We start from the raw sequence: 15,781 nt of genomic DNA, 5'->3' as shown, positions 1-15,781 counted from the left end.
AAAGACTTCTTTCCACATTAAATGGTCTTGGCACTCTTGCAGGAAATTGTTGACCATGAACACGTGGGTTTATTTCTGGACTAACAGTTCTTTTTCATTGATCTCTATGTCTGTCCTTATGCCAGTACTACACTGTCTTGGTTATTATTATTTTGTAATAAGTTTTGAAATTGGAGCATGTAAGTTCTGCTTTGTTCTTTTTCAAGATTATTTGGCTGTTTGGGGTCTCTTGCTATTCCATATAAATTTTAGAATCAGCTTGTCAATTTCTACAAAGAAGTCAGCTGGGATTCTAATAGGGATTGCACTAAAATATTTTTCTACATATACTTGATTTTTTTTAAAAAATGCAAGCAGAGCAAAAGGGTATATGATAAGAAGGTCACCTCATCAAAGACAACCAATAACTATCACAAACAGTTCATTTTGTATTCTTCTAGAAATTGAAATTGTATACCAAGCATATATATATTTATACCTCCTTTTAATATAAATAGAACATATTATTTTGCTTTTTGTCTTTATCAATTTTTTTATCTTTATCTCTTTGAGAGTATTCCATGTCAGGAAGTGTAGATCTGCTTTTTTACAAAATGGCTGCATAGTATTATGTACTGTAATCTCTAACCAGGCCTTTCTTGATAGACCCCAAGGTCTTCCTTTTACAAACTGCTGTAGTAAAAATCTTATATATACGTATTTGTGCCCATGCCCAGGTATGTTGGCAGAAGAGATTACTAGGAGTGTAACTGCTGTGTCACAGGATATGTATATTTTTAATTTTGATAGATGTTTAGGCTTGGTTATGCTGCAATACCAAACTATCTTTAAAACAACAGAGGTTTATTTCTAGCTCAGTTACCATTATAGATTAGCTGGTGGGCAGCTCTACATCCTCCTCACTCAGGGACCCAGGCTGAGGGAAGCTCCCTCTCCGTGCTTCCATGATTGTTCAGGCAATACGGCGAATCAGCACTGACTTCTTAGGCTCCTCCCCCAGCACACGTTGCTCTTTAGCTAAAACAAGTCACGTAACCACACCTAATTCAAAGAGAATGAGAAGGTGCAGTTCTGCCATGTATCTGGAAGGCGAGGAGCCAGAAATACTTGGTGAAGGGTACTGATGACTACCACAGCGCAGGTTGCCAATTTTAATTTTTAGACTCTCTCTAAAGAAATTTTACCAGAGTGTAAGCTAGTAGAATATTTATTTTTTCCCCATGTTTATAAATGGGGGACATTTTTGGCAACTTTTCTTAGAATGTTCTTTTCCTCCTTCCTTGCCTCATCCATCAATGTGTAAGTGATTGAAAAACATACATCTTTGTCAGTCTGTCTGGTAGGTAAAAATGTATTGTTTTGGTTTTTTAAATTTTCTATCTTTAAATATGAGTAAGGTTGAGCATCTTTTCATGTATTAATTTTTAAGCCATTTGTATTTCTTATTTTGTGAACTTGCCGGTTTCTGTAGGATGCCTACTCTATTTTTTCTAATCTGTTATTACTTGGTCAGTAAATTTTTTTTGTTTTATGAATTTTCTTACTTTTATGTATTCAAACATCTCAGTCTTTTTTCCTTCTGGCTTGTGGGTTTTGTTCATGTCTTATTTAGGAAATCCTTCTCCATTCTAGGATTTTGAAAAAGAAGAACAGAAAGCTTGTACGTATCTTCTCTTTAATTGTAATGAGATTTCTCGAAACTGTATTGGACTGGCCTCATTTCTCTTTCATGGCATTCCTGCAAGAGCTTGAAAATGGCTACCGTATCCCCTTTTAAAGTATAAACCTTTTTCAGCTAGAAACATCCCCCAGTTCCTATAATGGTTTGTCCAGCTGTATTTTTTGAGGCTCTTTCGGTATCTCTAGGCCCCAGTTTTCTTTGTCTCTAAAACAAAAGTTTTGGACAATGTCTGTATCTTAATACTATAAGATTACACGCAGAGTCTTAATTATATACAAATAAATGCCAAACAAAATTTTATCTAGCAGAGGCCCCACATTCATCTGTTATTAATACTAATGTATAAGTAATTTAAATTTCTTAAAAAGAATTGCAGAGGTTAAGCATCATTCCTCATGGTTTTGTTGTTGTATCTGTTAGCTAAATTACAGACCCAGTTGCAGCACTGTTGCAAGATCTGATTTCAGTCTGTCCTTAAAAATGGCAAAATAGGGGCTGGCCCCGTGGCCGAGTGGTTAAGTTCGCGCGCTCCGCTGCAGGCGGCCCAGTGTTTCCTTGGTTCGAATCCTGGCACAGACATGGCGCTGCTTTTCAAGCCATGCTGAGGCGGCGTCCCACATGCCACAACTAGAAGGACCTACAACGAAGAATATACAACTATGTACTGGGGGGCTTTGGGGAGAAAAAGGAAAAAATAAAATCTTTTAAAAAAAATGGCAAAATAGATGAAAATATCAGGATGCTTTATTTTAAAGGATAATTGCCATCTCTGAATCCTTCATGACTCAATCACCAAATAAGTGACTGTAACTATACAGTGATGTGTGAAGCAGGTGCCCCTGCTGCCAGCAGTTACGGTCTAGGAAATCTTCATTTAGTTTGCAAGCTGACATTGTACTTTTCTGGGTGCATGACTTAGGCGTGTACCTGACTTAGGCATATAAAATTGTCATGACAGACAAAAATTTAAAAGACACCAGAAGTAAGTACGTATTATATTTCCAATGGCAAAATTTCTCTCTTTTTTTAAAAATAAGCATAGGGTCTTATAAGGTCTTTATAAGGTCCATTGTACGTTTTCCAATGGCAAAGGTACTTTTTTAATATTCACATTCCATTCTCTTTCTTTTTTTTTGTAACTTCTGGAGAAATTAGACATTATTTACACTGCAGAATGCCTAAAATTAGTAACACTCTTACACCATTTGGAACTTCGTGTTTATTTTTCCAATTACAAATAAAGGTGGCTAAAAAATTGTCTCTATTGCTCATCAAAAGCTTACAAAAGTTGGGTAAAGACTAAGCTTTCTGAAATTGCTATATAAAATATCTAAAATATCTAGTATGCCCATGGGAGTGGTTTAAGAGCCCTAGTATTTGAATTAACTGTCAGTTTTTTTAACAGCCACCAGAGGGAGTTGCACGCTTAAGTTACCTTTATCCATTAAAATTTAATTTTGAAAGCGGATTTAAAAGGTACTGAAAACTTGTTCTCTACCCATCATTCCCTCTCCTTTTTTGTCTGTTTAAGATAACGAAGTAGATAGGTAAGTTTAGAAAACCAACGGAGTCAATGTGTGATGGAGATGTTGAATATGTCACTTATTTCCTTGGTAGAACGAGCATATAGAAAAGCCACCTTCTGTGATGGCAGCGACCTAAGTCTTGCCGTATTTCAAAATGTATTAACTCTTGCTCAGTGAAAATATTAAAACTAAACATTCAGTGAGACTTTAAAACTCAAGTTTTTGTTTTATCAGGATTTCTATTTCTTGGACTTAAAGTTAGTATTTTACTCTACTATCCATTAAAAGTCAAATTGTCATTATTTTACATTTAATAGATGTTTATCAAATGGCTACAGTTTTCAAAGTTTAATGCTGGATACCATGTGGTACAAAGTTGAATTCAGTGTTTACCCTCAAGGAGCTTGGGGTGTAATTGAGATGTACTTGATATTGAAAAATCTAAAATGCTGAATTTTTTCAAGTACAAAATGAAACGAATTCATCTAACGGAAAAAACTTCTCCATTAGTGTGATGATGATTTATAAATACCAAGTAATAATATGTAAGCTCTTCAAATGGTTTCTCCCCTTGACCTTGTTTCCTTCCTTCACACTTCACTCGGGGTATTAATTTATTTAATGCCCTTTGAACAGGTAGTACAAAATTAAGCTCCATTACTATTCAGATTATCTTGGATTCCAGAATAGTAAAATTTTAATTCGTGTGTTTTTGGCTGAATAACTAAAATATTACAGCGCAAATACCACAAATGAAGCCGCAGCACAGTTTTTACCCAGGCCTTATTGTGGTTTAGCTACTTGTATGTAACGATATTATTTTAATTTCATCAAGATATCCATATTTGTGTGCATATATTTATATATGTTATATGTATATTCCTTCTGTATACAGACATAACGGTGTGTCTAGGTGTAGGTCTTTTTTTTTTTTAAGTCGTCCTTGTTCCACGTTGAGTAGACCCTCCAGTTTAAAGGCTAGTATCTCTCTTCAGCCCTGGAAATGTTCTTATTCCCAGTTTCTCCATTGTCTCTTTCTAGAATTTCTCTTACTCAACTATCTAACATCCTGGACCAACCTTTTACTTATTTCTCATTGTCATATCCTCAGTATATTGTACTTCCTCGTCTTTCTATTCTCTAGTTTAGGAGATTTCATCAGTTTTTGTTCCAACTCATGTATGAAGTTTTCATTTCAGCTGTGATGTTTTTAATTGCCAAGAGCTAGTTCTCTGATTCCTTTTTCATAGCAGATTATTGTTTTATGGGTGCGTTATTGCCTCACATCTCTTAATGGTGTCAATTGTGTCAATTAGAATTTAAGTTCTCAGCTCTCTCTTTAATTATCTCTGCTTAATCTGGGTTTAATCTTTCTCTTTGTTTATCTAGATCTTTCGTATGTCAGATGTTCCTTAAATGTATGGTGATCCTTGGCTTTTGGTTCATATTTAAGAGTGAAGAACTATGAAGGCTAACCAAAAGCGCTGTGTAAGAAAGTGAGACTTGTCGCTTGGCCGACTTTGCTTTGTGATGCATAAGTGAGGAGCCAGCTGCTGCAAGAGAGCGCTTCACCGCCACTAGCTAGCATTCTTTGTGTATGTGGACCAGCTTGAGAGATGTGTGTTTGGATGGGCCCTAAGAGTAAACATAGCTACCTGCCCTTCCACAGCATGCGGAGGGGTGGACGGTTCCAGAAAGACATCCAGTTAAGCCGCTCTTTTCTGTGCCGTTCCACACCTCTGCCTCCTGTTACTGCCTTCTCCAACGTCTGAAGCCTCTCGGTTTCTGCAGGGCGAGTCAGCTGCCTGTTCGTCTGCAGCGCTTTCCTTGTCCCTGAGCCTGTAGCTTCCTCCGCTCTCCTGCCGTAGTCGGCGCCGTTTCATCTCCTTTCAGTCTTCTGGAAACTTGGTGAAATCTCTTGTTTATTAACTGCCTTCTTCCTGCTGTTTATCATTGTGGAATTGTACCAGTTTTATTCCTCTGTCATTTTCATGGGGTTTCAGGAGGCGGAAGATTGTATAAATAGAATCTCAGTCAACCTTTTTTAAATGAAAATCCTAGCTAATATGATTGATTCTTCATCATTTGGCTTTTTAAGTCCCTCTTAGTCTGTATGTAAATAAATGACAGGAAGGGAGAGGATTGTTCCTTCAGCCTGCTCACTGGATTCTGTATAACAAATCACCCCTCCTCCTGTGTAACCACATCTTACTAGATGGCGTGTGAGCCTACTGCATGTGTGTGTGTGGTTGGTATGATTTTGTTTGTAACAGTTTCTTCATATGCCAAAACATAAAAACAAAACCCCAAAAGCCAGTCTTAGGGATTTCCTCAAATCCCTCCTCACAGTCATTCCCATAGCAGAGGTGAAATTTTCTAGCCTTACCCCACAACTGCATCTCTCTTTGCAAGCTCTCCCCTTCTTTTGGACCCTGGAAGTATAATTATGTTTCTTTCTCCCCTGTCAACACCTAACCTTTTTTCATTTAGTGGAGGCTGATCAGAGCAAAAGCATCTTTATAAATAGTGTAATTATTATTCTTCATTATGAATTAATGTTGTTTCTTAATGGATATGTATTGTACACTGAATGTTAAAATTGCAGACAAAAACCACAACTAGAGAAAAAAGTTTAGCTTTAGCTGAATTTTCATAGTAATTTTTAGAAATTCACCCTGACACCCCTGTTTTCTTTGTAATTCATCTTTCTCAGATTCCTATCTAAAAATCCTCAACCACAAGTGAAAAGTGAACTAGACATATAAAATCCAGGCAGTTAGAAGAAAGAATTGCTGAGAAATAAAGATCATATCTCTTTCCTACTATGTTCAGAGCATTTTTTAGCTTGTTTATAGTTAACAGACATACTTCAGAGATCCTGAGTAGTCTCAAACTAGGTTTGTCTTTTCTAAGTAATATAGTCGTTATAACTGCTCTAAGAAGTTTGTTTTCACTAGAAAGAAATCTCGAACACATTCTAAGACAATGGATTCACGGTATTTTACTTTAGGGCTTCAGTCTGATCATAGGAGAGAATCTTGCCTTTACTCCCAAAGGCAAGGCAAATCTTTAGCTATTGCAGAAACTGCTTTCTTTGTGAATTCCTCAGGATGTAATATTTTTTCTATTTTAGAAACATTTAATTTCAAAACAGCCCCACAACAATACCTTCAGTAACCGTGGCTCCTTTATGTCTCCTAAATCTTTTTTGAATCAGATTTCTACCCATTGCTGAAAGCTGTCTTCTGCTAATATTGGCCTTCTGTGTAGCTCTCAACTCTGGTTTACACTCCTGTTTTGATAGAAACATTAAGAAGTACCATATTGAGGATTACTGATGGAGCTGTCTGTGACGAGGAGAATGTTCAGCTCCTGTCCTGGAATGTATGTTCTGACATCCATTAATTGGAAAATAAATTAGAATATTCTTTTATGGTTTTCCATAAGGATAAGAGTTCTACACTAGCATTTTTTTCCCCTTTTATCATTGAGAACCCCTTTATCTCCAATATTTTGCCCCAAAGTCTTTCTTTTTCTGAAATGAATATTGCTACACTGGCTTTATTTCAGTTTTATATTTGCCTCGCATAGTAATTTCAAAATTTCCCTAGCTGCCTTCAAGATTTTCTCTGTACCTTTGGTTTTCAGCAGTTTGACTATGATGTGTATAGGTTTGGTGTTTTGTTTGTTTGTTTCTTTGAGGAAGATTAGCCCTGAGCTAACATCTGCCACCAATCCTCCTCTTTTTGCTGAGGAAGGTTGGCCCTGAGCTAACATCCGTGCCCATCTTCCTCTACTTTTCTGCGTGGGACACCTGCCCCAGCATGGCTTGATGAGCGGTGTGTAGGTCTGTGCCTGGGATCCAAACTGGCAAGCCCTGGGCTGCTGACACAGAGCATGCAAACTTAACCACTGTGCAACCAGGCCAGCCCCTGTGCGTAGGTTTTTTGTTTTGTTTTAATACTACTTGGAGATCCCTAGGCTTCTTGGATCTGTGGTTTATGGTCTTTCATTAATTTTGGAAAAATATGTGGCCATTATCTCCTCAAATATTTCTTCTGCCCTGTTTTTCTCTTCTTCTTCACCAATTACATGTATATTAGACTACTTGGTAGTGTCCTGCACCTCTTGGATGCTTTGTTATTTTTTCCACTCTTTTCTTTGTAGGCAGTTTGGGTAATTTCTGTCTTCAGTTCACTGATTGTTCTGTGTCCAGTGTGCTGGTAAGCCTGTTGAAGGAATTCTTTATCTCTGATACAGTATTTTATGTCTAGCATTTGATGCTTTTTTTTTTAAAGTAATTTACATCTCCTCAAATGATCCATCAGTCCCTGCATGTTGTTCACTTTTTAACTAGATCTTTTAATATATTAGTCATAGTCAGTATTTCTAAATTCCCTATCAGGTAGTTCCAGCATCTGGGTCATCTTTAAGCATCGTTCTATTGATTGTTTTCTCTTGATGATAAATTGGCTTTTGCTCTTGCATTTCTGTCTCATAATTTTTTATTGAATGCCAAATATCATGTTTAAAAAAACAGAAGAGACTAAGTAGTATTATATACTATAATGTAATAGTATAAATAATATTTACACCCAGAAACAACGAGAACACCTCTTTTTCTGTCAGGTTATTAGTTTGAGGGGTTGAGTCAATTGAGTCAGGAGTGGAGCTGGATTTGGGGTTTGTTGTTGCCTTGAGTGCATCACAGTCTTCAAATATCTCCAGCAGTTGCCTGCTCTTACCTTGTGTCTCTTAGACTGGTGCCTAAAGTGCAAAGTGTCTCTCTTACTTTCGTCCTTTTACTTTGAGCCTTTTTGTGCTGCCAGGGGTCCCCATTTATTCAGTCTTTGATGTGGCCAGCAGGTCTCCATGTGATCTGATAAAGGGCCAGATAGTAAATTATGTAGCATTTTGCAGGCCTCGTGGTTTCTTTCGCAGCTACTAACTCTACTGTCGTGACACAAAAACGGCCATAGACAATAAGTAAACAAGTGAGCTTGGCTGTATTCCAGTAAAACTTTCACAAAACAGGCAGTGGGCCAGATTTGGCCCATGAGCCATAGTTTGCCAACCTGTTTAGAGTCTTGCTCCTCCCCCACCCCCACCTCCCATCTCTTCTACCTCTGTAATATAAACTCTGCAAGGCAGAGATTTTTCCCTCTTTGGTTCGTTGATTTCCCAAGTGCCTACAACAGTGCCTGACACACAGTAGGCTCTCACTATATCGTAAGATTGGATTGGTGAATTTGCTTCTAAGTGTTTCTTATAAACAGCATATAACTGAATTTTTAAAATCCAGTATGCTGATCTCTTATATCTAAACAGATACAATTAATTAGATTGCAGTCATTGTGATTATCGATATATTTGGAATTATTCCTGTCGTATGTTTTTGTTTGTCTTCCAATTCTTTCCCTTTATTCCTTCTTTCCTGCCATCTAAGTTCGATCACATTTTCTTTCTTCTTTTGTTCTGTCTTTTAATTTGGAAACAGCATTCTGTTTGGCTCCCTCTGGTGGTGATCCCTGAATATTTAGCGTGTGCATTTGCTTTAGCAGCATTTGAAAGTGCTCTTCCTAAACACTTTGAAGACCTTAGGATGCTTCGCCTCTAGTCTTCGTCTTTCCGGTTTCTTGTTACTCTTTTCTAATATTTTAGTTTTCCTTTATTTTAAACAATCTCTGTCACCCCACCCACTTCTGTGGTCTTTTTCATTTGCCTTATACTTAGAACTTTTTTAGATTTATTCATCCTATTCCTTCCTTTTTTATTAATTTCTTATCAGAAAACATCTTTAGAGTTCTTTCAGCAGTAGTCTGTGGTTGGTAAATTCCCCCAGATTTTATCTGGAAATGTCTTTATTCCTCCTCATTATTTCATTATCTTCTGGAATCTATTATTTCTTTTTTTCTTTTTTTTTAAGATTTGCACCTGAGCTAACATCTGTTGCCAATCTTATTCTTTTTTTTTCTTTCCCTTTTTCTCCCCAAAGCCCCCCAGTACCTAGTTGTCTATTCAAGTTGTAGGTCCCTCTGGTTGTGCTATGTGAAACACTGCCTCAGCATGGCTTCATGAGCGGTGCCATGTCCACGCCCAGGATCTGAACTGGTGAAAACCTTAGCTGTAGAAGCGGAGCACACAAACTTAACCAGTCGGCCATAGGGCTGGGCCCAAGGAATCTATTATTTCTTTTTTTAAGTTTTGGAAAATTTTCAGCAAGTATTTCTTTGAATTTTGCCTCTCCTCCATTCTCTCTATTGTCTCTCTCTAGAACTCCTTTTTAGATTTATGTGAGCTCTTTTAACCCCTCTTTCATCTTTTCTATCACTTTATCTCTGTGCTGGGTGATAATCTTAGGGCTGTCTTTCAGGTTACTAACAGTGTCTGACCATATCTAATCTACTGTTTCTCTATTTGACTTTTTCATTTCAATGACTATTTTTCACTTGTAGAGGTTGTTTATGGTACTTTTCCAAATCTGTCTGTTCTTTCATTCATAGTGTCTTATTCTTTTGTTATACCTTTGTTTTTTCTGTTATCACTATAATCATCTTAAACAGACTTTTCCATAGCTTCTTTCAAACTATTATAAAATCTTTAAGTTTGAGGGGCTCAGCCGTCTTGGGCCATTGATTCTCATGTTAGGTCAGTTTCTTGTTTGGTCATACTTCTCCTTTGAGGTTTTCTCTTCATTGAAGATGTCTATGGATGCCATAGTAGCAACTCCCTGTTAGTGGAAGTGGGTTGCCAGAGCAGTTTGCATTTGCTTCTGCTAGGCACCCCAAGGAAATCACCAGCCTGGGATTAACTGTTATAACGTCTCACCCTGAGGTTCTTTCTCTGCCCTTATGGTATAGATTTTGACCGCTCAAGTGTGGTATAAGCTGGGTTTCAGTTTCTCAGGAAATCTGTTCTTATCCCCTCTCCATATATAATACTGAATAATATCATAAATGTATATCTTGTTTTCTGATCTCAGCATAAACAAACCATCATTTAGTCATTAGAACCACTAGGTAAATGTATTTAAATTTTTTTTCTTCTTCTCCCCAAGGCCCCTCAGTACATAGTTACATATGTTCTAGTTCTAAGTCCTTCTAGTTCTGCTCTGTGGGGTGCCGCCTCAGCACAGCTTGATGAGCGGTGCTAGACCCGCACCCAGGAGCCAAGCCAGGGAAACCCTGGCCCACCAAAGTGGAGTGCATGAACTTAACCACTCGGCCACAAGGCCAGCCCCTACATTTCTTTTACGTATTTTGAAAAGAAAACTTTTAGGGAGAAAATCTCCAGCATTAATTTTAAGAAATGCTGCTTTTAAATAAAATAGTCATTAATCTGAACAAATTTTTAATTAATGCCATTTGAAACATGTTGGTAGATGGTTGGAGTTTAGAAATGAAGGAAAGTATATTACACCCAGCTTTGCTTTACCCTTCATTCCCACTTCCTGCCTCTGTCTTCTCTTCTCTTATTGTCCCACTCAAAAAATAACAGCCCATGTCATCCTCTTTTAGGAGAATAAATAAACTCTCATGCAGAATTTTTATATTTTGGAAATAGAGGGATAAAACTTTGTAGTTCATATAAAATAAACCAAATTAATAAAAGCCTGACAAAACAAAGTTGGTAGGTAGGGATGTGCACAGACCCTGCGAATTTTCAACCAGGAACGTGTGTACCTCCGACAGCATCTCCCTATATTAAAATGGAAGAGAAGGCATCGAAATCTTAGTGTTTATCAGACTCAGCCATGGTTTGAAAAACTTGAAACATAATGCCCTACTACTCTTCCAATAAAAAGAAAGGAAAATTACAGAGGGAAACATCTGTGGATTATATTAGTGTCAGGGTTTTGTTGGGAAAAATTATCTACTGTTTAAAGTTAATTTTGAAGTACTTGAGCCTGACAGCCTCTCCTACCCCATACCCTAATTCTGGTTCTAGAATACACTGCTGGATTGAATGGCCTAAATGTACCTTGATATGCCATAGCTTTTCCCCTACTTTTTAGATTCATAGAAATTTGAGTTTAATTGAAGTTGACTGTTCAACATTAATCTACTTGACTTTCTCAATTACTGTTTTTCATTTTTAGAGCTTGTTTATTGTACTTTTCCAAATGTAGCTGTTTTCTCATGGTAGAATCATCCCAAGCTGCCTTTTTTATGGAAATGGATTCAGGTGTCTTCACTTCCAGTCCAATATCCTAAAAAGTGAGACTCACATTGTTCGGGGATGGATCACAAGAACATGTACCAAATTTTATGGCTTAATAAGGTTTCCCAAGTGGTTCGTCTCACGCTCCAAGATTGATTGCTTATTTTCTTTCTTTAAAAATCTTAGGACAATATCTTCACAAAATGTAACTGGAATATAAGAAAATATAAGTGTTTGATTTCTCTGAATGTTATCATTTTTACTTTGCAGTTTGAACAATTTAATGTTAACATTCATGTGGATTGAAATCTATCTGTGTTATGTGTTGCATACATCAAAATGGGTCTAACCTAACCCACATTCCCTTCTAAAGATCTGTGAAATGTTCCTGTTAGGATCCCTTAAACATAGTGTGGACTTTCAGGGCAGAGGCTTATCCTTTCGGAGGGTCAGAGGTGAATTAAATAGTAGTAAATAGGTTAATTGACTGGACTAGAGCCATTAGAGAAGTAGTAGGCTAAAAATGCTATGTTTTGTTTTTGTGGGTTTATCTAAACCCTAAAAAAAAATGAAAGCGAGTGACATTTGTCTGCTTAAATAATTGAAATAATTTTCAGGTTAAAATTTTTGAAATTTTAAACGTTTAAACTCACAATATTTTGTTTTAATGAATCTTTGGGGTTCTTGGCAAACTCATGTTTGTCACAGGAATATTCATTTGTTTGTTTTCCAAAGGCTGTGTAAAGGTTAAGTGACTAAAGTGGATGGCTCCTCATATTTACTAATATGTATTGCAGCTCTGTTGGTACACCAGAAGGCCAGAATGGAACGACTTCAAAGAGAACTTGAGATTCAAAAGAAAAAGCTGGATAAACTAAAATCTGAGGTCAATGAAATGGAAAATAATCTAACTCGAAGGCGCCTGAAAAGATCAAATTCCATATCCCAGATACCTTCAGTAAGTCTATAACTGTTCTGACCCCTATTCTTGAACATGAGAATACGCAGTCTGTCATGAGTACAAAAGCTTGATCTAGTTTTCTAGAAATACCCTTAATTCATACTTGTTTCTCTGTCCTTACCTTCCCCTACCAAACTCGACTGTTTCTTAACTAATGATACAAGCATTCAATGTAGATCCTTCTCACGTGGAATTATTTTTCAGCTCGAAGAAATGCAGCAGTTAAGAAGTTGTAATAGACAACTCCAGATTGACATTGACTGCTTAACCAAAGAAATTGATCTTTTTCAAGCCCGAGGTAAAGTTCAGTGCATACTCAGCTGAAATTCATTGTGTTAATTTACAAACTCATTTCCTGTGGCTGAAAACAGACTTATCAATCATAATCTTACTGTCTCAGCTTTGACTTTGGAGCCAGATAATGCTAAAGAACTATTGGGTCTTTATTTTCTCTTACCCCTCCCTCCAAAATTTATTTGTTTGGTTGAGGAGTAATTTGATAGATTGTATAGCATTCAAATCCGCTTTAGTCCCGAGTTAAGGAAAGAGGAGGCTTAGTATGTCTGACTGTATTGTCAGAAGTATTGCTGTTAGTAGAATTTCTTACAATAATGTTTATTAAGATTCAAATATATGTACTCATATACCTTTTTCCTAGTTCCCTTTTTTGCTTTTACCTTTCAAGAATTATGCTTTTAAGAACGTAATTTAAAAGGCACCCCCACCCTAATGGTACTATCTTAATTGATAAAATAGAGAAGAGAATAAAAATATAGCTTACACATTTTAGGACAATAGTAGTTTATTATACTTGAGCTATTATTGACAAGCAGTAATTGCTTATTGTAAAAAATACATTTACAATTTAATTCAGTTCCATAGACTAAAAGAGAATTTTATAACTTAAACCTAATTCTGAAGTTGGGGAAATAATAGAAATATATAAAACGGAAAAGACAGGGAAGGGAAGGAAGCCAGCAAAAAAGAAGTCCTTAATCACACTTTTGAGTGTGTGCCAGAATCCATTAAACTGGAAGATGATTTGCTTTATTTTTAATGTTAGTAAGCTGTTTATCTTGAAACATTCATAGAAAATGCCATGATTTAACTATAGAAAAAAAAAGTGCTGGTCTAGAAAGTATAATCCTTGAACTTGTTTCTTTTGTTTAAAATCTGAACTATTATATTACGTTAGTCCAAGATTTTTGTACTTACTTGGAGTCAAGCTATTTAGTTGCCAAAGGCCATGTTTGATCATTTAAAATTATATTTCAAATTGTTAAATTTTAAGTTATTTTAACTTGTCGCGTAGAACAGGGGTCTGTGCTCTAATTCTGTTACTGTTGCACTAGCATGCATTTGGCTTCTTCCCCAGTTTACCACTTAGACCTCTGTCATGAGTACTGTATTATACCTACCTCAGCTGTTTTGAAATCCTTACATATAATTTGAGATTAGAGGTGCAAAATAAATGAAAAGCATTTCTTCTATTTATACTGTGATATTTTTAGAAGGAAAATATTTGCTTTTTAAAAAATAAAATTAAATATTTTTGAGCTGTAAACATTGATATATTTACTTTTTATATATTTCAGGACCACATTTTAATCCCAGCGCTATTCATAACTTTTATGACAATATTGGATTTGTAGGTCCTGTGCCACCAAAACCCAAAGGTTAGTGTATCCATTAGTGTGAAAACTGTTATATTTTGAAAAGCAAGATTTTAGAAAATTTTATTTTTAGCAACTCCAGAAGTGCTTCAAACTTTGGCATTCTTGGATAGATTCATTAGGAAGGTACTTTTTACTTACATGCTGGGGGTGGGGAGGATGTAGAAGTGTAGTGTACTTACCTCTTCGAAAGTCACACGCCTTAAGTTCATCATACACTCCTAGAGTAGCAAGTTTCGGCAAAAAAAAAAAAAAAATCAGGTGCAAAAATGAGTGTTAAAAATTTTTGACAAATAATGAGGAAGACGCCTTAGGCAAGTTTATTTTTCATGAGTATCCTATTTTATTTAATTTATGCATAATTCTGTATAATCAAAATACTCTGAATTCTAGATGAAGGATTTTTGAAAATTATTACCTACTATCATTTTACATCATTGATATTTACAGGCTATATGCATACCAAATTAAGAAACATCAGAATATGTGTGGGTTTTTTACTCCAGGCATTAAAAGTATATAGTAATAGTATATAGAAATAGGAACGAGAAAGAACAAGTATGTACTAGTTCCTTGGTTTGTTAAAGAATTTTCACATTCCCTTTAAGTATCCTGTTCTCTCCACTCCCTTATTTGTTTTAAGTATAATTTAATTAGGCCTAGCTGTATCTTCATATGTTTTTGATTTAAATGTTTTTAAACATAGTTAGCTGGAATGTAAGGAACTGTCATTACAGAGGAACAAAAATGAGATTTGGGCATTTGGCACAGTAAGCGAGCGTTCAGACACTGGGTGCTGTTGGGATGTTAGTTGAGTAAAGGAAACAGTGGCGTAGCCCAATTCCTTCAAATACGCGAAGTGGGCATTTGAGACTCTGAATGAGTGGCCTTAATGTAATCTTGATACTCTCTTTCAAAAACTAGAATTTTTCTTATTAAAAGATTCCTGTTTTGCTTCAACATAATCCAGTACTTGTATCCTGAGGGTGGGAGGGAGATGGAATATAAATGAAGTAAGATTGGTCTGGAGAATTGCTGAAGCAGGAGAAGTATATTGAGGGTTCGTTTTACTATTCTCTCTACTTTGGTATATATTTGAAATTTTCCACGATAAAAAGTAAGAAAAAAAATCTATTACTTAAAAGCTTTCTCACAAAAGATAGAAGCTTGGATGCTGGCTGTTTTGGGAGAAATAAAGAAACAATCATTTTTGCCTTAAGGCTAAAATAGGGAGTTATTAGTTTCATTTAGAGAGGTTTATTTGGTTCTTAAAGTCAATTCTACTTCACAATGCAGTTTTTTTAAACAGCTAAAATTAAGTGTAGAAATCACAAGTCATCCTTTGCAATCTAAGTTCCTATTTTTTCACTTCTGGTGGTTATTTAGTTTCGAAATGCCATTAATAAAAAGATTCATAATTCTAAGTACAAAATGAGATTTGCAGATGTAAGAAAATGGTTGGAGATTTTTCATTAAAAAAAAAATTCTAGGTCCCCTATTGGTTACCTTAGGTATTACTTAGTGAAGAAGATGCTGGCATTTTAGAGATTGAAATGTCAATAGAGATTGACTGGTCCCCCTTCCTAAAAAACCTCTGTAGTTAAACAAAGAGGATAGACAAGAATTTTACTAAAAATGTACCAAGTGGGAATGTTTTCTAATGCTTAAGTGAGACCAAAATTCTGTTAAGTAGGATGGATGCCCAGATTAAAACAATCATTAAAATATTTCCCAAGTATGGGGGCCAGCCCCATGGCCCAGTGGTTAAGTGTGTGCACTC

At 36.1% G+C, this 15,781-nt stretch overlaps 1 protein-coding gene across 4 annotated transcripts in view; it reads left to right on the top strand.

Moving 5' to 3' along the window:
* TAB2 (TGF-beta activated kinase 1 (MAP3K7) binding protein 2) overlaps window positions 1-15,781 on the top strand; it is a 78,829-nt gene that overhangs the window by 59,307 nt on the left and 3,741 nt on the right. For 3 of the 4 annotated variants that reach the window (XM_070256409.1, XM_001502154.7, XM_023632981.2), the window contains 3 exons: window positions 12,165-12,325; window positions 12,533-12,626; window positions 13,924-14,004. In XM_070256409.1, coding sequence (XP_070112510.1) covers window positions 12,165-12,325; window positions 12,533-12,626; window positions 13,924-14,004 — 336 coding nt within the window. The remainder of the gene's footprint in view (window positions 1-12,164; window positions 12,326-12,532; window positions 12,627-13,923; window positions 14,005-15,781) is intronic. The other variant, XM_070256410.1, reaches the window with a different exon arrangement.

The sequence above is a fragment of the Equus caballus genome, chromosome 31 (assembly GCF_041296265.1).
Source record: "Equus caballus isolate H_3958 breed thoroughbred chromosome 31, TB-T2T, whole genome shotgun sequence".
Lineage (NCBI taxonomy): Eukaryota > Metazoa > Chordata > Mammalia > Perissodactyla > Equidae > Equus > Equus caballus.
This window is presented reverse-complemented; position numbering and strand designations above follow the sequence as displayed.